General features: G+C 51.4%; 8 protein-coding genes across 8 annotated transcripts; 3 read left to right on the plus strand and 5 right to left on the minus strand.

Annotated features, from left to right (window-relative positions):
* Positions 1–250: 250 nt before the first annotated feature.
* Positions 251–6883, minus strand: AO090005000696 (ATP-dependent RNA helicase BRR2; the record flags this gene model as incomplete). Its single annotated transcript, XM_001817680.1, has 1 exon — positions 251–6883. The coding sequence occupies one exon, from the start codon at positions 6881–6883 to the stop codon at positions 251–253; it is 6633 nt and encodes a 2210-aa protein (XP_001817732.1).
* Positions 6884–7493: 610 nt separating this feature from the next.
* Positions 7494–10529, plus strand: AO090005000695 (mismatch repair ATPase MSH1; the record flags this gene model as incomplete). Its single annotated transcript, XM_001817679.3, has 3 exons — positions 7494–7712; positions 7792–8710; positions 8779–10529. The coding sequence occupies 3 exons, from the start codon at positions 7494–7496 to the stop codon at positions 10527–10529; spliced, it is 2889 nt and encodes a 962-aa protein (XP_001817731.3).
* A 178-nt stretch (positions 10530–10707) lies between these two features.
* On the minus strand, positions 10708–11445 carry AO090005000694 (ureidoglycolate hydrolase; the record flags this gene model as incomplete). The annotated part of the gene is made up of 1 exon (XM_001817678.1): positions 10708–11445. The coding sequence occupies one exon, from the start codon at positions 11443–11445 to the stop codon at positions 10708–10710; it is 738 nt and encodes a 245-aa protein (XP_001817730.1).
* A 264-nt stretch (positions 11446–11709) lies between these two features.
* On the minus strand, positions 11710–13128 carry AO090005000693 (uncharacterized protein; the record flags this gene model as incomplete). Its single annotated transcript, XM_001817677.3, has 1 exon — positions 11710–13128. One exon carries the CDS (start codon positions 13126–13128, stop codon positions 11710–11712), a length of 1419 nt encoding a protein of 472 aa, XP_001817729.1.
* A 911-nt stretch (positions 13129–14039) lies between these two features.
* AO090005000692 (uncharacterized protein) lies at positions 14040–16029 on the plus strand (the record flags this gene model as incomplete). Its single annotated transcript, XM_023233977.1, has 5 exons — positions 14040–14094; positions 14161–14438; positions 14498–14936; positions 14963–15611; positions 15660–16029. The coding sequence occupies 5 exons, from the start codon at positions 14040–14042 to the stop codon at positions 16027–16029; spliced, it is 1791 nt and encodes a 596-aa protein (XP_023089069.1).
* Positions 16030–16884: 855 nt separating this feature from the next.
* AO090005000691 (uncharacterized protein) lies at positions 16885–17508 on the plus strand (the record flags this gene model as incomplete). Its single annotated transcript, XM_001817675.3, has 1 exon — positions 16885–17508. One exon carries the CDS (start codon positions 16885–16887, stop codon positions 17506–17508), a length of 624 nt encoding a protein of 207 aa, XP_001817727.1.
* A 2689-nt stretch (positions 17509–20197) lies between these two features.
* Positions 20198–24034, minus strand: AO090005000690 (non-ribosomal peptide synthetase; the record flags this gene model as incomplete). Its single annotated transcript, XM_001817674.3, has 1 exon — positions 20198–24034. One exon carries the CDS (start codon positions 24032–24034, stop codon positions 20198–20200), a length of 3837 nt encoding a protein of 1278 aa, XP_001817726.1.
* Positions 24035–26006: 1972 nt separating this feature from the next.
* AO090005000689 (uncharacterized protein) lies at positions 26007–26659 on the minus strand (the record flags this gene model as incomplete). Its single annotated transcript, XM_023233979.1, has 3 exons — positions 26007–26078; positions 26227–26316; positions 26495–26659. The coding sequence occupies 3 exons, from the start codon at positions 26657–26659 to the stop codon at positions 26007–26009; spliced, it is 327 nt and encodes a 108-aa protein (XP_023089068.1).
* Positions 26660–26878: the final 219 nt, after the last annotated feature.

A 26878-nucleotide genomic window follows, 5' to 3' on the forward strand; every position in this document is an offset into this window, starting at 1 on the left:
TTGTATTTTGAAAATCATTCCACCGCAACCCGAATTGGGTAATGAGCTACTGATAAGATATGCCCACATGATCAACCCTTATACTAGTGCCTACAATCATACATACTAGCAAAATCCCGAACCTCTAGATTTTTCTTTCCACATTACAGCATATAATTACACAAACATGGACCAAGGTAAAATCATCATACAAAGGTCACCCTAGAGTAACAAATAAACAAATCAAAATATCTCTGATGGATTCTCTCCTTTACTCCTCGTCTTCCTCCTCGCTCTCGTCCTCTTCCATTCCCTCGGCGGCGGTGACATTGAAAGTTGGCGCTTGGTCAACACCGACATAGCTGTCGCTCATCAGGTACAATGTCAATTCATGCTCGCCAGGGGTGGGAACGATGTATTCAAGACGCAACTCCAATTTCCGTCCAACGGTAACTCGCTTGATAGCAAGCAAGCTCTTGGTCTTCTCATCTCCCACCACCAACCACCAGTTCTCCATCTTCTTGTTGGTGTAGAAGGGCGCGTGTACCGTCATATCAGGTTCCTCGTCTTCTTCAACTTCCCGTTCGATCTTAACCTTGAGGTACGCAGGCTCGCCAGCAGTGATATCGTCCGGATCTTCGACCTGGAAGTCGATATCAATGTTGGGGTACTTGTCGTTGGTGAAGGCTGCGGCTTGTGCCAATTGCTTGTTGTCCAAACCAAGGCGTTTGACCAGTGTAGCGTACTCCTTGTTCTCCGAGGGGTCCATGGCTTCCATGAATTCGAAGATGTCGTTGATGCCGAATTCATTCGCCACCTTAATCACCTCGGGGCTGAAGTGAGGAATCTGCTTGAGAGGGCTATCCCGATCCCACATTGCCTGGACAACCATCTGGGACATCTCCATGGCGTTCATAGCATTCAGATGGCCTTCCGAGGAGAGCACGTCCACACATGCGCTAAGCAAGTTGAGAACCTTGCTAACAATGACTTCTTGGTCCTTCGCCAGGTCAATGGTAAGTTGCATGCGCGAGAAGTGAGCTTGGAGCAGAACGAAGGCCTTGAAGTGCGGCGAGTCATATGCAGCCTGGGACATCTTGACAGGCACCCGGTCGTACACGCGGCGCAAAATGTGGTCTTCGTGGCGACGCATCTGGATGGACTCAAACTCCGTAGCCGATGTGACAATCTCGAGAATACCCTTGAGCTTGGTACGAGATGACAAAGAAAGGAGGAAGGTCTGCATGGTGATGAAAGAGATGTTATAGTAAGCTGCAATCATGGCGGCATTGAGAGGTGAAACACTATCGTCTTCTTCATCCAAATCAATGATCTTGGCTTCAGAGAGTTCTTTCAAAGTGTTCTCTACAAGCTCCGACAAGAAGGTGCTGAGGCCCTCGTAGCTGACATCAGTGAGACCGTAGAAGCTGGGGTTAGCCAGGAGACGACGGTAGAAGTATGTGTGCGTCATCCAATCGACGGCATCCTGGGTAGAGGCAACAACTTTAGTGCTGATTTCAGTCACGAAAGCATCATGCAAGTAAGCCTGCAAATGGCTCTCTACAGGAAGCGCCTCGTTAAGGAACTTCTTGTAGTATTCGCGTTTGACGGACGGAACCATGAGCACGCCTCGCCCGATCTTGTCTTCGCCAGGACGAGAGGCCTTACCGAACATTTGCAGAACTTCGCTGATAGGATAATCGATATAACGATGTTCGCGGCCTTCAAAGAACTGCGTCCCCATAACGATTACCAAGTGTGCTGTGAGATTGAGCTCCCAGCACACATCCCGTGAGGCAAGGAGCACCTGAATAGCACCAATCGAGAAAAGGTGGGAAACAATTCGCTTGTCTGTAGCACTCAATGCCTCGTGATAGTATCCGATACCGTGAGACAGTGACTCAGCCAAGGTCTGCTCCTGAACCCGGTTAAGTAGCGGAGCTAATTCGTTGACATCGGCATTCAAGAATCGGTCTTCATCATCGTCGGTAGCACAAGCGGCCAGCAGATCCATGGCGGTGGAGCGGGTCTGCTTGCGGTTAGGCACGAAGATGATTGCAGGCTTGTCTGGTGAGAGCTGCAGGATCGATGAATATGCTGGTCTGGCCATCGCGAGCATAAGGGAGGGGAAATGAGGAATGCTGAAGGACTGAATATGGAGCTCCAGAGGAATTGGACGGGCATGAGGGCTGAAGTTGTAGATGGTATGTTTGTTAGCACCAATCCATTCGCCGATGTCCCGAGCGTTGGCGAGCGACACGCTTAGACCAATGATCCGCATGCCATTCTCTAGCTGAAGAGCGATAGAATGCATGCGCGAGACCACGACCTCATAAACATAGCCTCCATAGCCTCCCAGCATGTGGAGCTCATCTGCGATGAAGAGCTGCACGGTCTGTACATTCTTACGCCTCTGCCATTGCCTTGAAAGGACATCCCACTGTGTTGGAGTAGCGAGGACAAGGTCTGCCCGCTCCAAGAGCTTCAGGTCAGCCGTAGTCTCTCCAGTAAGCTTTACAATAGTCTTGCCGCCGGAGAGCTTGCTTAACCTCTTCTCCCAGTCAGCATGTCGCTGATCAACCAATTCCTGGAAGGGGGCAATATAGACAGCGCGGCCGCTATCTTCCTTGGCCCAGTGCCGCAGTAACGCAAGTTCCGCACACACAGTCTTTCCGCTTCCAGTAGGCGCACCGATGAAGACATTATCATTTGTATCAAAGAGCGACTTGAAGGTCTGCGTCTGAATCTTGTTAAAATACTGCCAATCGGAGTACAAGTTCTGGTACTCGTCACGCTTCAATGCCTTAACTGGGGCGCTTTGCATGGCCAATAGAGGAGTATGCGGGGGGAATCTTTCTGGAAGGATCAACTTTTGGAAGGAGACAGCGATCTTCGTCTCGGAATGCATCCAACGATCGGAGATGAGTGAAATGAAGTAATTGGGGGGCATCGGCTCGGTGATAGGAACGGTGAACTCAACAAGATGCTCGTTCATCTCCGACTGTGCATAGTCTTTACGGAGTATGAACTGATCGTGGAAAAGAATTTCCTCGCCATCACAGTCCTCAACTACAATCCAGAAATCCTGCGCGGTTCCATGCAATGCCTCGTCCCAGACAAAGTTGGGTGTGATGGTCAATTCAACGCGTAGCATGGACCGCGTCACCGGTTGGACTTGTGCTTGGACTTCCAAACGAGGGAACTTGGACACAAGGTCGCAGACAACACGTCCGGCCTTCGGCATACCGAGAAGTTCACCCATACGCGGAGGATCAAGGTCAAGATAGCTTGCCCACGGCACGTCAATTCTTTCGGCCTTTTGCATGATGTCCCTGGGGCAGGATGGGAACTGACGAAGAGGTGTCATTGTCGGCCACATGCGTCTTTCAGCCATCTTGCAGAGATCTAGGGCTGTCTTAGCAACAGACGACCAACCCTTCCTTAGCGAAATCTCGAATAAAGCTCGCAGAAGACGACCAGCGGATTGCGTGACATAAACCATGTCCGCCATCAAAGCGAGACCATCGAGCTTCAATCTCGAAATATAAGCCTGCAACAAAACATTGATTTTTGAATGAGGCTCATCAATACCTTCCTTGACAGGAACCGGCACACGGCCCAGAAGCTTCGCCAGTTCAAGCTTCTCGTCCTGACGGACGGGGATATATTTAAACTCATCGCTAAGAGCGAAGATTCGGAAAAGCTCAATGGTAGTAACCGACGGCTGAAGATGCTGAGAGTAGGTTAACATGGAGTTGTGGCCAATGTAGTAGTGCGAAGCAACCCGTCCCAGCTCGGTAGACTGCAGACGACCAGTCTTCTTCTCGTATTTCACAAGCCCTGCCCGCTCCAAAACTACTGCCGCAGAGTGGATGAGGTCAACGCGCTTCTGCTCCAAAGCATCGTCATTCTCGTAATCGGCGCCAGCACTATACAGCCCAGGAGAACGGAGCATACGGACGAAGAGGTAGGTGTAACCCAACCAGTCAACGCCCTCATCACGCGTCCGGATATTTCCGAGAACGACCTCGGCATTCATATTATCCGCAAGTTTGCTTATAAGCTGACTCTCGATAGGGAGTTGTTGATTCATGAGGGAGAGGTAGTACTGAATTTCAGTCTGAGAAGTGATGATGATACCTTCACCGAAAGTGTCATATTGCGGTCGACCAGCTCTTCCCAACATTTGCAGGACATCTTGAGGGCTCAGTTCAACCCAACTGCCCTTTTCTGGAGAATACACCTGGGTGCCCTTGATGATGACTGTATGTGCAGGAAGGTTAATACCCCAAGCAAGAGTCGCGGTACAAACTAAAACCTGAATGCTGCCATCTGCGAAGAGTGCCTGGACTGAGTCACGGTCGGCAAGACTCAGACCAGCATGATGAATACCAAAACCGTAGGGGAGTAGATCCTTAAGCGATGCGTCATCTACAGACTCTGCTTCTTCGGCCAAAATGGCTCGGCTAGCAGCATCGCTTCGTAAGATTTGACCAATAGTCTCCATCTCCAAGGCCTTGTCTCGGATATACTTCGCAGTTTTGGCAGTCTCTTTCCGAGAGTGAACGAAGATAAGCATCTGGTTCCTACGCTGCCCAACTTGCTCAATGACCTTATTATAACAGATATCATTCATGGTTTTCAACTGCTTGATGGCCTTCTTGTCTGTAACACCAATGAACTCCTGCTTCAACGGACAAGGTCTATAGGAGCCATCAAAATGGAATAGGCCTTTGACAGGGTCAACTCGCAAGAAGCTTCCCACATCCCGGTAGTTAGGGAGGGTGGCGCTCAGACCAACAATCCGAACAGGTTCACCAGTTTGCTCGCCCTTGCGAATGGTCCGACTGACGATGCTTTCAATGACAGGGCCACGGTCATCGTGAAGAAGATGGATTTCATCAATGATAATAAGCCGCACAAGTTTAATATAACTTGTCTCCGATGCCTTTCTCGTAACAACGTCGAACTTCTCTGGAGTTGTAACAATGATCTGGGTTTCGGCTATTTGCTGCTTTGTAAGCTGGCGATCACCAGTGAGTTCGGCGACTTTGATGCCATAGGGCTCCAAACGCTTGCCAAGGTTTCCAACTTGCTCCTGAACCAAGGCTTTCAAAGGTGAGATAAAAACGATCTTAAAATCGTCGAGCATTATTTCACCCGTTTGAGGGTTACGGTTTTTTCCAATCTCTCGAAGGACGGTGAGCATGGCAACATTTGTCTTTCCGGATCCAGTAGGCGCACAGACAAGCATATTACCATCATCATGGAAGGCCGAAGGGAAACATTTCGTCTGGATACGGTTGAGTTCCTTCGAGCTTCCAAAACCAATTCGCGCCCACTCGGGAAGTTCTGTGGTCGGGATGTTCTTCTCTCCGGGATCTCTCTTCGCTTTGGGAGGTGGCACGTGAATCTCTTCGTATCCTTTGAATGTGCGCTTGGTCGAGCCTTGCGGTAATTTGACACTAGGGTTTGTCATCAAGTGATTTCCTTGGTGGAAGACGAGGTTTTCCAGGTTGATGAGCCGTTTGGGTTGAAGGCCTCTAACCAAGCCGCCATCGGCTGGCTTTTCTTCTGGGGTAGGGGCATTTGGCACATCAACATCCATAAGGTCGAGCTTGATCTTTTTCTCAGGGCGACTGCTGCCGTCATCACGGGCTGTCTTTCCTCGAATTTCATCCAAAATGGCACGATGTCCGGCTTCAACCATTTCGCTCTCAACAAGGTTGCGGGCATCCGCATCTTCAGCCACCCTGCGCCACCGAGTGGTCCAAACAATCTTGTCACGGTTGGTGACCAGTTTAGCGACGAGATCGGGATAGTCATAGTCGAAGAGCTCCATTAGATCATTTTCCACATCTCGGAGTGGCTTGTCAGCACCATCCTCGCCTTTACCACCAAGAATCTCAAGTGCCTCCGTAGCCTTCTCTTGTTGGATATGGGCATCTGAGTATGCTTTACCGATCTCACGTTGAAGCCAGTAGGCATCAATTTCACGAGCGGAAACCCTAAGTGCTTTACCCCCTCGATCATCACCACGGTCCATGCCGCCATCTATTACCATTTCCTCGGTGTCAAGGCCATCGGCGTCTCCCTTTTCGGCGGTTGGCTCATCAGTGCCGGGTGCGTCCTGCTGATCTGCCTCGTCCTCATCCGACAGCTCATCATCGTCTCGCACTTCATTGACAGTGCCCATCCGCTCGTCATCTTCATCTTCCTCGTCGAAAACAACGGCAACACCTTGGCGTTCGTCAAGTTCCTCCTCACCTTCACCTTGAAGACCACCGTCCATATCTTCATCTTCGTCCTGCGCGTCGTAATCGGTAATCTTCTTGCCCAAATTGACAAGCTCGTTGAATTCTTTAGGATTCATAGAACTGCCAAGCAAATCATCGATCTCCTTCTTCTTATCGAAATCTTTCATATCCTCATCCTTCAAGTACTCCAGCACGGCATCGGCGGCACTTCGTACGACTTCGTGAGGAACATCGCCGAGATTATTAGCGGTCATGGTAAGGATAAGATCATATGTCGCTCTGGTGGCAGGCGTTCGGGGGCGGTATTTCAACCCTTCGACAACTGCATCGGCAGCCGAAAGGATACCTTGGCCTCGTAATTGTGCTGGTTGGCCTCGTTGGCGCTTCTTTTGTTCTCGGGCGAGGACGTCCTCGCCTTCTCGAATTGAACCCCGCTCAATATCTGTCAGACCGGCCTTCTTTTTCGTCTTTGGCGCATCATCACGCGCCATCCTGCCACCCATCTCCCGAATACTAATCCGACCTGCGAGGGATTCTGGGTCGCCGGTAGGTTCATCGTTGATGCGAGAAATGAAACGACGGTCCGCCTGGAGAACCAGGTTGGACATCGCCGAGTACTTATACTGAGAGATATTTTGGTCCGCCATTTTGATGGTATTATAATGCGATTAACTGTGAAACAAAAGAAAGAAAGTAATTGAAGTCAAACGCGATCGTGTTCCGACTGGAATGAGTCGTCTGGGCTCGGTGGAGCTCACGATCAACCGGCGCGTCGACACTCCTGCGACGAGAAATGAATCCTGCAATTATATGAGATTCCAGAAGGTTTCACAAACCTGGAGCATCCTCCTGCAGCAGACAAGCTTCCTCGTTGGTGCAGGGCCGCAAGCTGCGTGGGATGTTTCGCGGTGTTGAAGAGTTGTTGCGTTGGAGAGTTCCGCTTCCGAAGTTCTCTTCGAGCAGATTTGAGTGGCAAAGACGGAAGGTTTGGCGATAGTTGCCTCAGGCAGCTATAAACGCTTTACCCTTTTCGCGCTCCCGAGCAAAGAGCTCTCTCGGAAGCTCGCGACAAAGCCAAACAACGATCTCCAACCTTCGATTCACACTGGGATCATGCCAGTTTGTGGCAGCCGGATTTCACTCTTGATCCCGTCGCGCATCTCCTCTCTCTGCAAAACCGATCCCATATTACCGTATCACTGCAAGGTACACCGAACCATCTGCCATCATGCTCGCCGTCCGTCGCTGCGCATCGCGATGCCTTCTCCGGCTCCAAACTTCACTCTACAAAGGGGTGCCAAAACGCGCTCTACTGTGAAACTAAAGGATTTACCACAAGGAGCGTTGAAGCTAGAACCTTATCATGATACTGTAGAAGATGCACCGCGGTACCCACCGGTCGTGCAAGGACATAGGAATAATATGGAAAAGTTCCAGAATTGTGTTATCCTTACCAGAGTTGGAGGCTTTTATGAGGTACGGAAGCGAATCCGGAGAACTCTTCTACTCGCTGAGGTCCTCAGCCCGTAAACTTCTATTCCTAACCTATTTCTAGCTGTATTTCGAGCAAGCTGAGGAGCTGGCCCCGTTGCTCAATATCAAGCTTGCTTCCAAGAAGACCAGCGCCGGCCCTGTTCCCATGGCGGGGTTTCCGTTCTTCCAGCTAGACCGCTTCCTGAAAACCCTCGTACAAGATCTCAATAAATACGTCGCCATTAGCGAGGAATTCGCACACGGCGTGGAGGACAAAGCTCGTACAGGGGGGCTTCTCTTTGATCGAAAAGTCGCCAGAATTATCACCCCCGGCACATTAATTGACGAGAAGTTCATGGATCCTGCGGAGAACAATTTTCTCCTAGCCATATACATAGATGAACCGTCATTGAAAGCACAACTAGAACAGCATGGTGTTTCATCGCATCAGCATGTACTGTCGTCTGCATCTCAGCCCGTAGGCTTGTCCTGGTTAGATCTTTCCACCGGAGACTTCTTTACCCAATCTACAACAGCGCAAATGCTTCCTTCGGCTATTGCAAGGATTGGTGCTCGAGAGATCTTGGTTGACCGGGGTATTCAAGATTTGATCGGACAGGAGCTGCAACTGCTAGTTGGGCACGATCATCGACTGATGACATTCTTCCCATTTCCCCAGGACATCTTGCCCATGTCTCAGTGGGATTCAATGCTAGAAGCACCCGTCTCTCCTAAATCTATCAAGTCTTTTACCCCGGAGGAAACAGCCGCTGGTTATAACCTCTTAGAGTACATCCGGGTTCAACTACAGGGATTAGATCTAAAACTTCAACCCCCTCGTCGCCGGCACTTGAGCGAATCCATGAATATTGACCGCAATAGCTTGAGAGGGCTGGAGATTCTCGAAACCGCTCGGGACGGCTTCGGCAAAGGGAGTCTGCTTCATGCAGTGCGTCGTACCTCCACCAAAAGCGGAGCGCGTCTCCTAAGGGACCGTTTGAGTACGTCCCACACCCACATTTTATTAGCTCATGGTTTCGTGGTTGTAAGCTAACCATTTACTGTCTAGGTTCTCCGTCTACTTCCTTACGAGTGATCAACGAGCGCCTTGATCTTGTGTCGGGCTTCATCGCCAACAGTGAGCTACGTGATAGTGTGACACAGCTGTTAAAACGTAGCTATGACGCTCAGCGCCTAGTTCAAAAATTCACACTTGGACGGGGAGACCCGGATGATCTGATTTGTCTCTCAAGGGCTATAGAAGCTTCAAAGGAAATCAAGCGGGTCCTTTCTGCCACAGGCTTCGATGTCTCCTCGTCCGCTCAAGCCAATGATAGCCTTGCAACTATGACCGATCGACTTCATTTGGACGGGCCTACTATACTTGCAGACAAAATATTGGCTGCTATTGATGAAGAAGGGCTGATCCAAAGGCAGCGGATTGAAGATGACACCGCCGCAGAGGCAGCGATTCTGGCTCAGGAAGTCACCATGAATGAGGGCTTACCAACTGACCTCGACGCTTTGCCGAAGAAAGTCCGATCTAAAAGTTCTAATCGAGCTGGCACAGCTGCAGATGAGCCACCGGACGTCGACACCTGGATTATGAGGCGGGACGCAAGCCCAGCCCTACGTAAGCTCCACCAAGTTTTAACGAAACTACAGGATGAGAAGATCAGCTTGACACAGCGCCTTCGCGATTCTGTAGGATCATCTACTCTTACCCTCAAGTGGACCCCTGGTCTCGGCCATATATGCCATGTCAAAGGGACCAAGGTATCTCAACAAGCCCTCGAAGAATTAGGAGTAACACGAAACGTCTCAACAACCAAATCAACCAGGTCGTTCTACCTCCCCGCATGGACTGAGCTAGGCAGTCGAATAGACCAAGTGAAACTCCAAATCCGGCAAGAAGAGCAACTGATCTTTGAACGCCTTCGCCGCGAAGTGATTCTTAACCTAGTAAAGATCCGACGCAATGCAGCCGTCATGGATGAACTGGACGTCGCGTGCTCATTCGCAACACTAGCACAAGAACAGCGCCTCGTTAGGCCCATTCTGACCAAGGGCACCTCCCACAAAATCGTCGGAGGAAGACACCCAACTGTCAAACTCGGCCTCGAAGAGCAGGGTCGCCGATTCGTCAGCAACGACTGCTTCTTAGGCGATGAGGAACGCATCTGGCTCATCACAGGGCCCAACATGGCTGGGAAGAGCACCTTCCTGCGTCAGAACGCACTCATCACGATTCTCGCGCAAGTTGGGTCATTCGTCCCAGCCGAATACGCCGAGATCGGGATTGTAGACCAAATTTTCAGTCGCATCGGCGCGGCGGACGATCTCTTCCGCGACCAATCCACGTTCATGGTGGAAATGCTCGAGACAGCCGCTATCTTAAAGCAGGCGACATCTCGTTCCTTCGTCATCATGGATGAGGTTGGCCGCGGCACGACCCCCGAAGATGGCACCGCCGTCAGTTTCGCCTGTCTGCATCATCTCCACTATCGCAACCGATGTCGCACACTGTTCGCAACTCACTTCCACGAGCTGGCAGACATGACCCACGATTTTGACGCTCTGGGCCGATACTGCACGGACGTCAAGGAGACCGCCTCGGGGTCATTCTCGTTCGTCCATCGGCTGCGCAAGGGCGTGAATCGCGAGTCCCATGCGTTGAAGGTCGCCCAACTGGCGGGCTTGCCAAAGGAGGTCCTCGAGATGGCTCGAAGCGTGCGGGATAGCGTTCGTAGCGGTCAGAAAACATGGCCAGCAGAGGTAAATTGGAACGCCGAAGCAGCTCCCAAGCCAGCGGTCTCATAACACATCATGTATGAAATTCCGAATCTTCATGTACAGTACTTTTACTGCCGATCATATGTACAATAACCATCAACTCATAAGATGACCGCAAACCATTTTCTCCACCCCAGGATATAATACAACCATAACCCATGCCAACCCACCATCAATCATCAACAATCAAAAAGAAAACACAACCCTAAAGCTTCGCAACAGCCCTCCCCCCAACCTCCACAACAACACCCTCCCCAAACGCCACCTCCTGACAATCCTCTTCCTCAACCCCATTAACAAACTGCACGACGACAAAATCCACCCGCCGAGACCCAACCACCACCATGGGCGCATGCCACGTCCCCGCGCCATACGTAACCGCCTGTCCCCCGCGCGCGACAAACGCCCTCAGATTCTTCAAATCCGGCGGATCCCTCACCGTCACCGGTCCCGAGGGCGTCATAGCCGTAACCGTCTGGCCCTTCAACGTCGGCGCAACCACAACCAAGTAATACGGCTCCTCCTGCCCACCGGCGGTCGACTGACTAGAGAGGTCAATCGGGGTGAAGGTCTGGGTAGTGAAGGGGTGACATTCGAGGATGCGGACGTCGAAGGCCTTCGTGTTCTTGCCGGGGAGGGAGCGCAATTGGCGGGGGAAGCAGCTGAACATGGTCATGCGGGCGGAGGAGGGTTGGTTGCTGGGGCATTTGTTGGTGTAGTTGTCGAGGAGGGGGGAGATGGGGCTGTATTTTAGAGCGGAGTTTTGGTTTGCGAGCACTGGGGTGGGATTGTGAGGTGTGAGGCTTGTAGTGCTTGCTGGGGCTTGGTTGAGATCGCGGGGGAGAGGAGAATAGATTGCGGTGCCGAAGGGAGCGAAGGCTTCTTTGGTTAGTGGTGAGGGTGTCACCTGGAGGGTTGGGGTGGTGGTGAGGATGGGTGCCATTGTTAGTGATAGACAAGGACCGGCCTTGCGATTGTTTATTGAGGTTCAATTGGTAGTATAGGGAAGAAGAATTGAGAAAGTGAAGGGAAAAGAGGGGGAAGAATGAAAGAAATAAATTTATATCAACGACGTCAATGGGGTCGGGAGTCTCCGCATTTGAATCTCCCGCTTTTCTCTTATCGGAACACGCCGATAAAGCCATTTAATTCTCTTACCACATCACGGATCAAAGAGAATATAAAATTACTCTCGCTAAAAATCATTCTATTCTTTGGGCTTGTAAATTGACCCCTCTGTTACTTCCTCTTCTCCATGCCCAACACCGTCCAGCCCCTCCCGTGTCTCTCGCATGCTCATATATATAACGCCGCCCGTCCAGAGAATCAGAGCAATCGAATACCCAATCATAGCCCACATACCCCTAGTGAACCTGGGGGCAAAAGTAGCAGAGTAGAACAGGATACTCCACCAAGCATTGACGGCATTACTACCCAGGTTCATACTAGCAATGACCACCGAGCGCAGCCGACCATCCTGATACCGCATAACATCATTGCACCATGCAAAGAACGTAGCCTGACAGGCATATACGGCGCCAGCCCAGTAATAGGCTCCAAAGACCGTGGCAGTGGAGGAAAATTGAGTCAGAATAAGTGCCGAGGTGATAATGCCGGTGATCCCAATGAAGAACCCTACTAGATAGCGTTTCCCGCCCATGAAATCGGTCAATGTAGCCCAGAACAAGGTCGACACGATACCCACGGCGGGCACACCCGATGGGTAGTTGTTTAGCTGCGAGACGGTGTATTTGTTGGTGGGATGGGACTTCATGTAGAGTGCGAGTAGGGTGTTGGTCGAGAAGGATTCCGTCTCGCCGGCGATGATCCAGAGCATCACGAAGCCATACCAGTACCAGGTGCCGAATATTTTCTTCGCGAAGGTTAGGTCTAAGCGTGACGTCGCTGGGCTTGCCTCAGGCATGCGGGAGATGGCTAGAGCTCGCTCAGAAGCAGAGAGATATGGTGCTCGGGTCGTGGCAGGAGTATCAGGAAATAGAAATAGTCCGTAGAGCGCGATGGGTAGGGTGATCAGTCCGTCGATGATGAACAGCCATCGCCAACCGGATAGTCCACGAGCTCCGTCGAGCGATGAATGGATCCCTGACTGGATGAAACCTCCAAACATGGTACCGGCTAGTCCGGAGGCAGTGAAGATGCCGCTTCGCTTACCCAGCTCTTTCTCGGTATACCAAGCTCCAAGAATGTAATGAGTTCCAGCGAAGGTACTGGATTCGGCCAACCCCAAGAAAAACCTGATAGCCATGATGCCCTGAGGATTGTGCACCGCTGCTGTGATCATGGTAAGACCGCCCCAGAACACAATCATGGTAGGGAAGAAGATGCGGGGAGCGATATAGGTCAATGCTAAGTTGGAGGGTATTTGACCGAGGATATAGCCGACAGTAAAAACCGTATTGATAACATTTAATTGGTTTCCTTGGAAGTTGAGCTCTTCTTTCATGCCCGACACATACGCGTTAGATAGGTTAGAGCGATCTAGATAATTGAAAAAGTATGTCAAACAACAAAAGGAAAGGATGAAGAAATCCAGCTTTCGCAGGAGCTTCGCCTCCCCAGGCCTTGATTCCTGGCCTTTCAGGTAGGTTTTGATGTTGGCCAACATGGTGAATATCGCCTATGGGTACGATTTGGTGCACGACAGGCGAGTACCTACTTCACAGCAAGCTTCCCCAAGCCTCTTTATACGAACACCCCCGACTAGCCAGAGTATATCATGGCCATGGCTTCTTTAGTCTGGTAAACTCTATTCAGGATCGCCATGAGGAGGACAACTCGGGTTGCTATCAGCAATCCCGCCTGCCCAGACACTTGTCCAACTTCACCAATGAAAGATAAGGTGGCACCGGGCAGAGGAGCTTCAGGTCGATTTATCTTGAGCCTAGAAACAAGAAAAATGCTTGGCGTTGATAGAACTGAGGAGTTTATCAGTTACCTGTCTACTCGGCGTCTGATACGTTGGCATAGTGAACGAGGTAATGACTCTCGAAACTCACAGATAACACCGTGGAAGAGATATTCCAAAATACCCTGAAGGTAGCCATGTCCATAACCATAGTATAGCAACTACCGATAAACATGCAGATCCACCGTATTCCAGATGCTGATTCGTAACCCCGCGTTTTGTCAGGCTTATCACTTGACTTCGGCATTCATTCCGCGACACCCGCTCTTCCAATGACATCGCGGAACCCTAAGTGGAACTGCGGTTCAGTTGCGATACGAACCTGCTCGTGTGCCACTAACCCGGCTATCCATTGCCGGGTAATACATGATTCAATGGCTGAATGCTGATAGACAACCTCGTTTGCCGGCTATCACTACGATACCTGATTCAGATAAACCTTCCTCGGCGATTGCTATAGGACCTCAGGGCCGAGACAAAGAGGAACAGGACGAACAAGGTTCAACGATATCGCTCGACCTAGGCACTTGGATCTTATCGGTGAGGAGACGTGAGGGGGTGATAATCTGTTCTATGCTTCAGGATCCCCGCAGTCATGCCTTGCTGCATCCATGCAGGGCTGCGATGTTGCCATTCGTGTCTATAAGACGGAAAACAATTTCCCCAGTACTGTCCGATGCTAATGTCCACAACGTAATCACCTTTCTTCCAATCCGAATCTCAGTCACCCAGACAAGATGAATACCTGGCAAGCAATCGCGAAAAGCAAACAGGAGTCGCTCAGAGCTGCTATTCCGTCCGAATGGATTATTCCTGCACATATTCTTCCCCCAGAGCATCAAACAGACGTCACGTCTTTCCCGCGACAATCCGGATGGTTCACTAACAGAGAGCTCGAGATCCTATCCACATCGGCACCTAGGATCCTGGCCCATTTGGAAACCAGGTCATGGACATCAGAGGAAGTGACAAAAGTGTTCTGTAAGGCCGCTGCAGCGGCTCACCAATTGGTACACATCCCTCCGTATCATTCAATTTTCGTTTTTGAGACATACTAACAAATGCCTAGACGAATTGCCTCTCCGAGATCCTCTTCGACGAAGCCATCGCTCGAGCCAAGGAATTAGACGACCACCTGCGCAAGACAGGCAAACCAAAAGGTCCATTCCATGGCCTCCCAATCTCCCTCAAGGACAACTTCAACATCATCGGCAAAGACTCCACAGTGGGCTTCACGTCGCTCGTCAACGATCCCGCCACATACAACAGTACCCTCACAGATCTCCTCCTGCAGGGTGGAGCAGTGCTGTATGTGAAGACCAACGTGCCGACCGCGATGATGATCGCCGAGACCGTCAACAACGTCTTCGGCCGGACCGTGAACCCCCTCAATCGAAAACTGACATCCGGTGGCTCGTCCGGAGGTGAATCGGCACTTATTTCATTCGGTGCGAGTCGCATCGGCGTTGGAACTGACATTGGTAGCGACCCACTTTACCCTATAGCAAGTAAAGATTGCTAACAGTAGCTTCAGGTGGCTCTCTCCGTATCCCAGCCGCCTGCACAGGTATCTTCACACTGCGGCCTTCCTTCGGACGATTCCCGAACTTCCAGACTCGATCGGGACTGGCGGGTCAAGAAGCCGTGAACAGCGTCAATGGGCCCATGGCGTCGACATTGGAGGAAATCACATTCTACTCCAAGACCGTCATCGACCAAGAACCCTGGGTCAACGACCCGAAGTGTCTTCCTATCCCGTGGCGTCCGGCTGAGCCAAAACACCGACTCAAGCTGGCTGTAATGTGGAACGACGGCATCGTCACTCCCACTCCGCCCGTAACTCGTGCACTGAAAGAAACAGTTGACCGACTAAGAAAGGCCGGCCACGAGGTAATCGACTGGAAACCAACAGGACACAAGGAAGCGCGACAGCTTCTACAGCGCAAGTTCGTCGCCGACGGAGGTAAGTCAGTGCGTGGGCTACTGGCGCCGACGGGGGAGCCTTTCCGGGAGGAAATGCGAGATTACGAGAAGGCGACGGAGCTGGGTGTTCATGAGATGTGGCAGATTCATCTTGAGCGGAATACTCTGCAGAAAGATTATCTTCATCGATGGAACGCTAGTGGAATTGATGGGATTCTCTGTATGATTCTAGTTTCCTTTCCGGTTGATATCTTTGGACTGTATTTGCTGACCTATTTGCTGTGATCAGGTCCAACAACCCCATACAGCTCGGTGGAGCACGGTAAATTTGCATATGTGGGATACACCGGTGTATTCAACATCCTCGACTACTCTGCCGTTTCCTTCCCTTGCGGCGTGAAGGCCAGTAAGGCGTTGGATGTGTCGTATCACGGCCACAAGGCATTGAGTGATGTCGACGCAAGGATACAGCATGATTGTACGTTACCCCACAGTTATAGTTCGAAAAGCCCCCAGATAGACCGTACTAACATCCGAATCCTAGATAATGCATCCGCAGTTGACGGGATGCCAGTCAGCCTACAGTTAGTCGCACGTCGACTCGAAGAAGAAAAGGTCCTAATGATGACGGGAGTGGTTCTGCAAGCCGTATCTACCGGCTGGAAGTCCAAGCTATAATGACCCGGAGATTGAAATTGTGCATTGTTGTTAATATAGAGCCACGTGCGTCTTCTCAGACCCTCCAACCGAGGACCTCCATAAGACTTCCCATGCTAATATCGATTACCAAACTCCCACATAACTTACAAGCCATAACATCATCCCCACGCATAAGCAACACAACCCCAAAGACAATCCATGCACAAAGTCCCCTCCACCCAATTTCCACATCAACATAGCTCCCCCACAAAGGCTCTAGCGTCGGGGATCAAGCCCAAAAAGCACCCTCTCCAGCCCCCTAACTAAGCCCTAAGAAGTAAAACCCTCCAAATGGCCCCGACAAATCCCCAGCGCTAACGAAGCCCCAACGCATGAAATAATTTCATGAATCCAATAGCCCTCCAGAATCCCCAACAAGCAACCACTAAGCATCCTCATTCTGTCCCATGACTCATAGACAACCCAGCACCGTCCAATCGCTAACGCTTGGTCCTGTCGGATTCGGCCGGATTGTCATGTTCGGGCCTCCCTCGCTTTTTAGCCTCATTGGGCTTTTCTGTCAGGGCGGGTTCTCAATCAAGCTTGGTGGAAGGTTATATTGGGATGAGAAAATGGCCGGCGACTGTGCATGGGTGTGGGCTGAGGGGGATGCTTGCTTTCTGGGTCTTTTAAGAGGGGGTTTTGGGCTTTTATCTCCTGTACTTCTGTGTTCCTGTGCTTCATTCTCTTTGTGCTGGGTGTTTCAAGTGTGTTACTCAGATACTACTGTGTCGTCACTATAAAAACCCATATTTCGAACCTCATCTCACCCAAACCATACTATACCAATCTAATTAACCCAATACAAACCAAAAGAGAAAACCAAAGACGAAAATGCACCTCAAAACCCTCCTCCTCACCCTAGCTCTAACCACCCCAACTCTCATCCACGCCAAAGATGACACAACAACAACAGCCCCCTACTTCGGCGCCGAAGTATCCATCTGGCAACCCACCTACTCCGGTATAGCGGGCAGCGTAGCCGGCATAAACGCCAAAGAAACAACCTACCACATCAGCTGCACCAAAGACGCCCCGAAATCGCTCTGCCAGATCGACAAGCCCTGGACCATGATCCAGGCCCAGGAGTCCTGGAGTCTGACGGGCGTTTACACGGCCTGGAGCAGTGGAAAGGATGCCGTGACGGCTACGCAGGATTATTCGTGTACGTTTACGCATTGGTCGGAGAAGGCGTCTTGTGCGTTGACGGTGAAGGCAACGGGGACTTTGGAGGGGGGGAAGTGGTCGAGTGATGCGTCGACGAAGGTTAGTGTTGCGAGTGATAAGGTTACGACGTGGGGGTTGTTGGTGACGGGGGGTGTGGAGAGTTTTACTATGCCGCAGGCGACGCAGACTCCTGGGGTGGCGGTTGGAGGGGTGATGGGTAATGCTAGGGCGGTTGTTACTGGGATGCCGATTGCTGGGGCGGCGGCTGTTGCTGTTGCGGCTATGTTTTAAGGAGGGTTATGTGGAGGTGGATGGGTGCTAATGTTGACTTTTGATACTGATTTATAGCTTGTTGGTGGCTATGTACATGAGGACGTGGTTGTTCTTTCAATATTAATGTGCTTTTTATATGCCCGCATTTATCGACAGTCCAGAAAGTGTAGAATATAAACAAATGTAAATCCGAAAGTATAATTCAGCCTGGGTAGATCTCCCAGCTCGGGGCAAGGCAATGACTCAGGGCTCAGAGACAGACTCGTTCTGCCGAGGTTCAGTAAGTGGCTGCTTCTCTTTCAGTCCGGTTTTGGTCTCAACATGCTCCACACTGAGGTGCTGGCGAGTGATGAAGAGACTGACGAGAAGTCCACACGCCCCTAAGGAGGTATAAAGGATCCAGATGTTGCGCATGCTCCAAGCGTAGGCGTCCTTAACAACGCTCCGCTGAAGTGTATCCGCAATAGACTGAATGACCATCACATTAGCCGCGGCTTCTGACCCGGTGAGCTCCTTCACCATGGAGTCAGACAGGCCCGCTGCCAGGAGGTCGGATTGCCTGGTGTCCATGCCATTTTGGAAAATCACGCCCCCAAGCACCACCGACATGGCCATGGCCATATTACGGATGAATCCAAATGTTGCGGTGGCGGCGGCATTTTCGTCCTGCGGTACATTACTCTGGAGGGCAAGCAGGGGCGGGAAGAAAAGCAAGCCACATCCTGCACCTGCCACGATTTGATAACAGATAATCTTCGCAAGTGAGGAGGTAGCGTTGAAATCGATTAACAGACCACTCCCCAGGAGTACAAGTGCAGTTCCGGTCCACACCACTTCGAGATAATGGCCCGTGCGGTGAATAATAAGTCCCGCGGCAAGGCTTAAGGCCGCTTCTGCCAAGACATACGGAAGAATCAGAAGACCCGAATGGAGAGGAGACGCTTCCTTGGCTGATTGGAAGTACAGCGGGAGATAGTATTCTTGTCCGAGAAAAGCCTTAGGCCGTCAGTGTCAGGTTTGATCCTATCGAGGGTTACAGTTTGAATACTCACAAAGCCATGCGTGAAAGCCACGATGAAGCAGGCCATATTAGAACGGTTCTTGAAGATGCCCAACGGCATAAGTGGATACTTTGCTAGGCGTTTCTCACTGTAAATGAAGAAGAGGGACATCAAGCAACCAAAAACAATGAGACAGATCACTTTCGGCGAGCTCCAAGGAAATGTGGCTCCTCCGAAGTCAAGGCCCAGCAAAACCATGACCGTCAGCCCGAGGATGGAGAAGCTACCAAACCAATCGACCGCTTTTATGCCGTCCAGCACTCCAGTCTTTGGATTGTGTACATCCAGGAATAATAGGAGGAGCACAAATGCCGTTCCACAAACAGGCAGATTGATCCAGAAAATCCACCTCCAGGAAACTGACTGGGTAAAGGCACCGCCTACAATGGGGCCTAGAGCCCCGGCAATGGCCCAGATAAATTCGATGAGGCCCAAGAAAAGACTGCGAAGTCTGAAGTCGGTCAGCATAAGTGTAACATCATTTTGGGGGGGGAGTCATAAATACCGGACGCTAAAGAGGTCGGAAATGATGATAGTAATGAGTTGAATGAGCCCACCACCAGCGATACCTTGTACACCACGACCTGCAATCAGCATAGGCATGTTGATGGCTTTGGCACAGATGATTGAAGCTCCGAAGAACAGAGCGACAGCCGTGAGAAGGATGGGCTTGCGCCCCCAGATATCGGATAGGTTGGCCCAGATGTTAGAGCTGGCTGCGTTAGCGATCAGATATGCGCCACCAATCCACACATAGCCTGTGCCCGAGTGCAGCTCTGCGGAGATAGTTGGTGTTGCGGTAGCCACAATAGTCTGATCAAGAGCAGAGATGAAGAGGCTGAGCTAGTCAGAGGGTCAGTTATCAGGGCTTGATATGTGTTTTCGGTAATGGGTGTATAACAACTCACTGAAAGGGCGAGCATAATTGCGGCAATTCTCCAATTGCCGCGAGACTTCTCTTCGACCGAGCATGGCTCCTGCGCCTCATTCTCTGGTCTTGAGGGTAGTCGGCCCATCTCGAATCCGTCATTGCTGTAGTTGGGTTCATTCCCGGTGTAGGGGCCCAAATTTAGTACTTCATTACTACGGACGGGCCTCTGTCCAGGATCACCGCTGGACGGAGAAGCGGTAGATAACCCCATTACGTAGGTCAAACAGGCCGAAGACTATAGATTTCTGGCAGTTTCTTCAAATCAAGATTGCGAGAATCTGGCAAGAAAGAAAACTTGATGCATAGAATGATTCATCCATGTTTGCCATGTTTGTCTAGGATGTTTACCCGGCAATTCAATTGCTTTAATTGGTTCGATTTTCGCGGGGCGGGGACTTCAACTCAGTAATGATCCGGTGTAAGCAGTGATTTGTATCACATACACACTTCCCTTTGCAGTGAGCGGCATGTAGCCGATGATAATAGAATGCAATAGTGGTATACGTTTTTAATAAAGTTCAAATAGAGGCATTGATCTATTATGAGTATACCAGTATAGCCGCGTAAGATCCCATGTCTAGCTTTTCATAAGTTTGCGTGAAAGAACAAAAGCGGAAAATTAAAAGAAATATCAGTAAAAGTGAAAGACTTCGCAACGCTAAAATAGAAATAATCCAGAACAAATTCGAAAGCGTGGGAGAAAGGAGCTCCCAACCTAAATTGGCTCGTCCCGGGGCTCAACGAGGACTTCATTAACCGACACATGTTCCGGCTGGCGCAAAGCGTAAACAATCGAGTTGGCGATATCCTCTGGGTCCAGAATCTGAGCTCCAGATGGCTCGCCGTATTTCTTCACGGCTTCGGCGTCCGTAGACATGTTGAGAAGGGGGGTCGATGTATTTCCCGGCTGGATACTGGTCACGCGCAAGCCGGTGCCCGCTGTCTCCAGCCGCAGGGCCTGGAGTGTAGCCTCGACGAAGAACTTGCTAGCGGAGTAGACACCAAGGCCAGGGAAGACTTTGCGGCCGGCATCCGAAGAAATGGCAACAATATGGCCGCGGCTACGGGACAGCATGCCCGGCACAGTGGCAGAGAGACAGTGCAGGAGGCCCTTGCAGTTGACGTCGACCGTGCGATCCCACTCATCGGTCTTCACATTCGCCATCATGGTAAAGTACATCACGCCTGCACACGAAACGAGGATGTCGACGGGACCCAGCTCTTCGTTCGCAGCGCTCAGCAGAGCTTCCACCTGTCCACTATTCGTCACATCGGTTGATCGTGCAATCACCTTCACTCCATAAGCTGTCATTCGACCCTTAACTGATTCGAGGGCGTCCGCCCGGCGAGCAGCGAGGGCTACGTGGCAGCCTTCACGGGCCAATGCCACTGCCACGGCGGCACCAATGCCAGAGGATGCACCGGTCACAACGGCCACCTTCCCATGGAGAGGACCTTTCGGCTTTGGTGAGCTCGCCAGAGCATTCTGCCGGGATGGAGGCCGTGTCAGCCATCCTCGGGCGAACCAGTGACGCGTGTAGGTTTCAAGCAGAGCCCGTCCCACCTGGGGTCGGTCCAAGTCGGCCAAGGACGGTTGGGTCGCGGCATTGTTGAGCACGACAATGCCCCGGAGGAACTCAACGGTAGGCATACCACTGCGAAGGATGTCAACGGTAAACGCACCATCGCCTCCCTTCACCGGGCCTCGTTTCTGGGTCCAGAGGGCCACCCACTCATCCCAGCCGAGTGGCTGGGTGGGGTATCCGAGCTCTCGGAGTTCTGCGAAGACGGAGTTCATGCTGAGCGGGTTGGGATCACCCAGGTGGAAGACCGTTTGGTCGGCGTGGGTCTGGTTGGCCAGGTGGACGATGGCCTTGCTGACGAAGTCCACAGGGGTCATCTCCGCCCGCCAGCCGTCGACATCGGGGGCATATCCGAGATGGATAGACTCGACGATAAGAGCAGTGAGAAGATCCCACGCGTTGGCGGCACCGGTGGCGCTATGGCCACTGATAGTACCAGCACGATGGATTTTCACTGGCAATCCCCGACGAGCCGCTTCGAGGACAAGCTGCTCGGCTACCCACTTGGTCTGTCCATACCCATCCAGCAGCTTGTCGGGCACTTGGTCGACATCCAACAGGGCATCCTCGGGCCAGCCAGACTCCCCGGATGAAGGCAGCACACCGTTTGTGGAGACGTACTGCACAGTTGCGCCTCCCTTGCAAGCCAGGCGGAGCACCTCTCTGGTGCCGCCCACATTGGGTCCGCGCAATGCAGCGTATGGGTACACCAGGTTCACCGTTGCCGCCGCATGCACAACCACCTGGACACGGCTTGCGAGCTCGTCGAACGCTGCTGGGGAAAGACCAAAACGAGTGCGTGAAAGGTTTCCAGGGAGAATCTCGACCCGCTCCATGATTGAGTCGCGCCATAAGCCCAAATCTAAGAGGTTCCGGCGGATACGGGCGATACCTCCGGGCTGGTCGTCGTTGGCCGGTTCATTAAACCGCACCAAGCAGATAATCCGGGCAGAAGTGTTCTCCACGAGATCATGAAGGAGGAATGCTCCCAGGAAACCGGTCACACCGGTCAGCAGTACGGTATCCGCTTTGTCAATAGGACAAGCCGTGGCGTTGGAGGGCGTGATTTCATCATCCAGAGTCGCATCAGCACGCAAGACCGCTGGAAGATCTGCTTGCACAGCGGCTGTGTGCCCATCCCGGATCGCCCGAACGGTTTCCAGGTGGCCCGTCAGTGTTGTGTTCTCTGCAAGACGGGTGATTGGAACGCGGAAGCCAAAATGCCTCGAGAGCCGGGAGGATAGGTCGGCCAGAGACAAGGAGTGTCCACCAAGGTCAAAGAAGTCATCAGTCTGCTTCAGAAGGGTGCGTGATGTTTTCAGGACGGCGGCCCAAATGGACGCAATCTCATCCAGTTTAATCGAGTCTTTAGCTGGTTTGGGCCCATTACCATTGACTAATTGAGGGCTCTGCGGTGGTGGGAGGTTCTTCAGATCGACTTTGCCCGTGACTTCATGGGTTGGCAGGCTGTCCAGCTCAACCCAGAGAGCCGGGATCATATAATGGGCCAAGTGAGGCGCAAGAGTGCGACGTGCCGCTGGGCTGTGGCCGGAATCATTGATTTCCACTTCGGGACGTTCCGCAGACTTCTCTTTGTCTCGCACAATATACGCGACCAACTGTCGCTCCAGGCCTTCTCCATAGGCGACCACCGCGCAGCGGGAGACCGCCAAATTCGTGACAATTTCATATTCCACTTTAGCCGGTACGACGGAGTACCCGCGCAATTTGATCATCGCGCCCACACGGCCCGTGATTTCGAGCAGACCCGACGGGAGCAATCGGGCAATATCGCCGGTCCGGTACAAGCGGGAGCTGGGGTCCGAGTCGAAAGGATTCGTGATGAATGCTTTGGCGGTCGTCTCCGGGAGATTCAGGTATCCCCGGGCGAGTTGGGGGCCTGCTAGAAACAGCTCTCCACTCACGCCCACGTCCACCTTTTGCAGGGACTCGTTCAAAACGTACGTGTTCTCGGGGTCAATGGGGGGACCCACGGGGCAATAGAGTGCGTCACTGTCGATCTGCTGCAACATCTCTCGGATATCCCCGCAGGCGATCTCATGGGTTTCGCATGCGCTATAGCAATTCAGGAGCCGCGTCTGGGGGAAAGCCTTGCTGGCTCGCCGGGCAAGATCCGTTGTAACGACTTCACCGTTGAACCATAACGTGCGCAGATCCGGTAACCGGTCACCTACGTGGGGGTGACGGGCAAGAACCGTAGCCAAGAGGGTGGGGGTCATCAGAGTTTCCGTGACTTTCTTCGCCGCCAGTAGGTCGACGAGCGCCGCAGGATCGTAACTTGCATCATCTGGCACGGCAACCACTGTCGCACCACGCAGCAGCGGACGCAAGATCTCCCAGACAAAGAAGACATTACAGGCCACCCGATCACCCTGTTGCAGGTCTGACACGCCAAATCTCAGGTTATAGGAGAGAACTGCGGCGCGGTGGGGATTAGCAATGCCTTTCGGCTTGCCTGTAGTTCCGGACGAATACGACACAAATGCGAGGCGATCCAAGTCGTCGTCTGACGGGAGGGGAGAGGGCTCTGAAACATGTCCATTGGCCGTTGGGGCCGGCTCATCCTGAATGATGACCGGAACGCTAGCTTTGATTTTGCCAACCTCTGCCCGGTTTGTGATGACGACCGTTGGCCGCCCATCCTCAATCACATCGGCCAGGAGACTAGGGGGATAAGCCAATTCTAGCACCAGGAATGCGCCGCCCGCACGGAGAGCTGCCAGACAAGCAACTACGTAGTCCGCACTGCGCGGTAGCAGCACCCCCACGAGACTATCCCGACCGACTCCGTAGCCCCGAAGGCGACGAGTCAAGGTCTCGACCTCTTGATCTAATTCCGCATAGGTGTAGGTGGTGTTTTCATCTTCTAAGGCAATGGCATCGGGCGTGGCCTGGACTTGTTTTGTGAAGAGCGCGGAAAGGTCTTTGGTGGTATCAATGATCGACATGGTATCGTTATATCGTTAGACAAGGAAGAGGAATTCAGGAGGACGAGGAGGATAAGGAGAATGAAAAGAATGAAGCTGATGGAGGGATATTCAAGGCATCCAGCGGTTGAAAAGAGAGGGTATTTAAGTTGACAGTCGTGGGATCTAGGAGTCAGCGTGAATTGTTCATTAGTCACTGGTATTCCTAAGAGTTGATGGAAAAGAAGGCAAGGTGCCGGGGATAAATACAAGAAACTCACAGGTTGTCCGTTGCCTTGGTCGCAGACCGAGAAATTCCAGTGGGACACGAAGGAGGGACAACATTATGGGGGGAATTAAGACCAATGGGTATTTTTTTCGCTTCCGTGGATACTCTTAGCATAGTGGGGGGACGATAATGATATCGATCGTTTATTATTTTTCCATGTTTTTCCAGGCCATCGACGACCAAAGTTCAGCCGGGTTCTCATACCCAGATGGGTTAGCCAGCTCTCTCAACACGCTAAGCAGGGGTTCCTTTGCACCAGTGAGAAGGTCAGAACACCACCATTAACCCTACTTTCAATGCATCTCGCAAGGTACAGGACTCGCTAGGACGATCTAGTCAACCCATCTCCATCTGTAGTGCCAACTATAACCCTCGGTCATGAACGTTGCCCATATCGTATAGCCTCTCTCGTTTTTTTCGAGGCAACCAACACCCTCTATCGATATGCCGATCCACTGCCCGGATGGAGCCTCTTCCCCGTGGACTAACAGCCGGACTCTGGAGAGCCTCCACTCCGATATCTTACCCACCTTGTCTCTTGTCGTTTCTGACCCACTTTCACATGCTTCAAGACCTTCGCTTTTAATACTTGTGTCCAAATCGGTTCGATTCCTCTCAACATTTTTGCTGAGAGCTGTCGCGAGCTTCAAGGGAGCCAGGGTCCACAATGTCATTGGCTACCGCTAGGTTTCCTGACCCGATTGCCCTGGTTCCTGTGTAGGTACCTGGCATATACTCTAGGTACTAGACCTACGTTCAGTATTCCATCTTGTACTTCGTATAGGGTAACCCTTTGCCTTTCCCATACTGCGACTCTTCACATTATCGTGTAAATATTCAGGTTTCGCTGTTACTTCCACATATTCGAAGTAGCCAGTAACAAAAGGGATTTTTGCCATGCTGTCAAACCGGTCTTATCGCACGTGCTGATAGCGGTCGTCTGTGCTCCTGCGACCTTTCCTCTTCGAACCAGCGGTGTCGCGTGCGTTAAGTCACGTGAGTAATGCTTACCTCACTCCCACTAGCCAATCAACGGCAATCTAATTTTGGCCAGGGGCAGAGACCCGCGCAATCACATGGGAAATAATTCAATGATTAGGATAGAACAAAAACATCAACTATCGATTCATGTTTTCTAGTGGATTCCAACCCCTTCGACCTGAATCATGTTGGGACCGTCAGAAACATGCTAAGCATGGTTGGGATGATATGACCTCTATTGGGAAAGCCTATAAATTAACCAAAGAAGCTATATCTAAGACATGAAGTTATGCAGGCGTGAGTTGATATCACCGCTTAGGATTTATGGTCGTGGACAGCTTACGCAGAGTCATGCGTTTGGCCATGCTGGCACTTTGATCAGTTGTTGATGTACTGTAGCCTTTCTGGATATCTTCATTGACAAAAAAATATATGTATATTGAAGCGGATAGACGAAAATATATAACTAGAAGTATTGAGATATCGTAGAAGAGCTCCATATTATAGGGCATCGATAGTCTACCAATTAGATAAAGATATATAGACAAGAACGCCTCTTATTTACATACCGATATATTGTAGGGACACCTTCTTGGCCCCCCAAGACAAGGTAGCGCTCACCGCCCCATACTTGCTATGCGTTTAGCCATTGGTATTGGTAGGTAGACAAAGGACTAAATGATAACCCTACCTGTCGAAGGCTGTCTATATAGATGGTCCTTCTTACACTATCTTCCCAGCCTACTAGAACGAATTGAAGGTTCTAGATCCAACAGGACGACTGACATCTCCCGTAGATACTCCACATATCAGAGTCTAGACCGGCTTTTCAAGAAAAGATCAACAAGGGTTATATTGAAATAACTACATAAAAGGGTTTCTAATCCTCCTAATAAGCCTTCATGATCCTTTGATCTTGAGGAATGCGGTCTAGCCGAAACTCAAACTGCCCATTATTACTCACGATTCCATCGCTCAAACCCGCGCACGCCTCTACCTGCTCTTCACTCCAATCCGGCTGGATTGTCACGGACAACATGGGTCTTTCCTGCAACTGGCCGTGAATGTCGTCTTCACTCGTCGGAACAGGAATAGGATTGACACTGAACTCGACACAGTCCGCTGATTTCGAGAAGTCTTTGCCACCCCACGCCACGTGGGCTGTATAGAGACCGGTGAAGGTGTGTCCAGAACCGGGGAGCATGGGATATTGTAAGAGTCAAGCTACGTACCAGACGATTGAGACAGCCCAAAGACTTCATTAGATTGATTTCAGCGGCAACCCATTCACCCTCGTCATTCTGGAGCTCGCCACATAAGATGTAGTCGTCGTTTTCTTCGGCGGCCTCGTCTAGTTTGAGGTCCCGGGCGGTTTCGTTGAAGGGTTTGTTGCTCATTGTGATTGTACTAGAGAATGACGATAATTTGGAGATATTGAAAGCTGGGGAATATTATCGTGTGGAGAGGGTAGAGTCTTCAGAGGACTTTTATATAGTAATATTCTCCAGGTCAGCAGACGTTGAGCCGAACTTTCAGCTACCCCATCAGCACCCGTGGAACGAGTGATACTCGGATTAGTTCTCCGCAGCTGAAGTTAATTCTGCAATGCGTCTGCT

Source organism: Aspergillus oryzae, chromosome 1 (genome assembly GCF_000184455.2).
Source record: "Aspergillus oryzae RIB40 DNA, chromosome 1".
NCBI lineage: Eukaryota > Fungi > Ascomycota > Eurotiomycetes > Eurotiales > Aspergillaceae > Aspergillus > Aspergillus oryzae.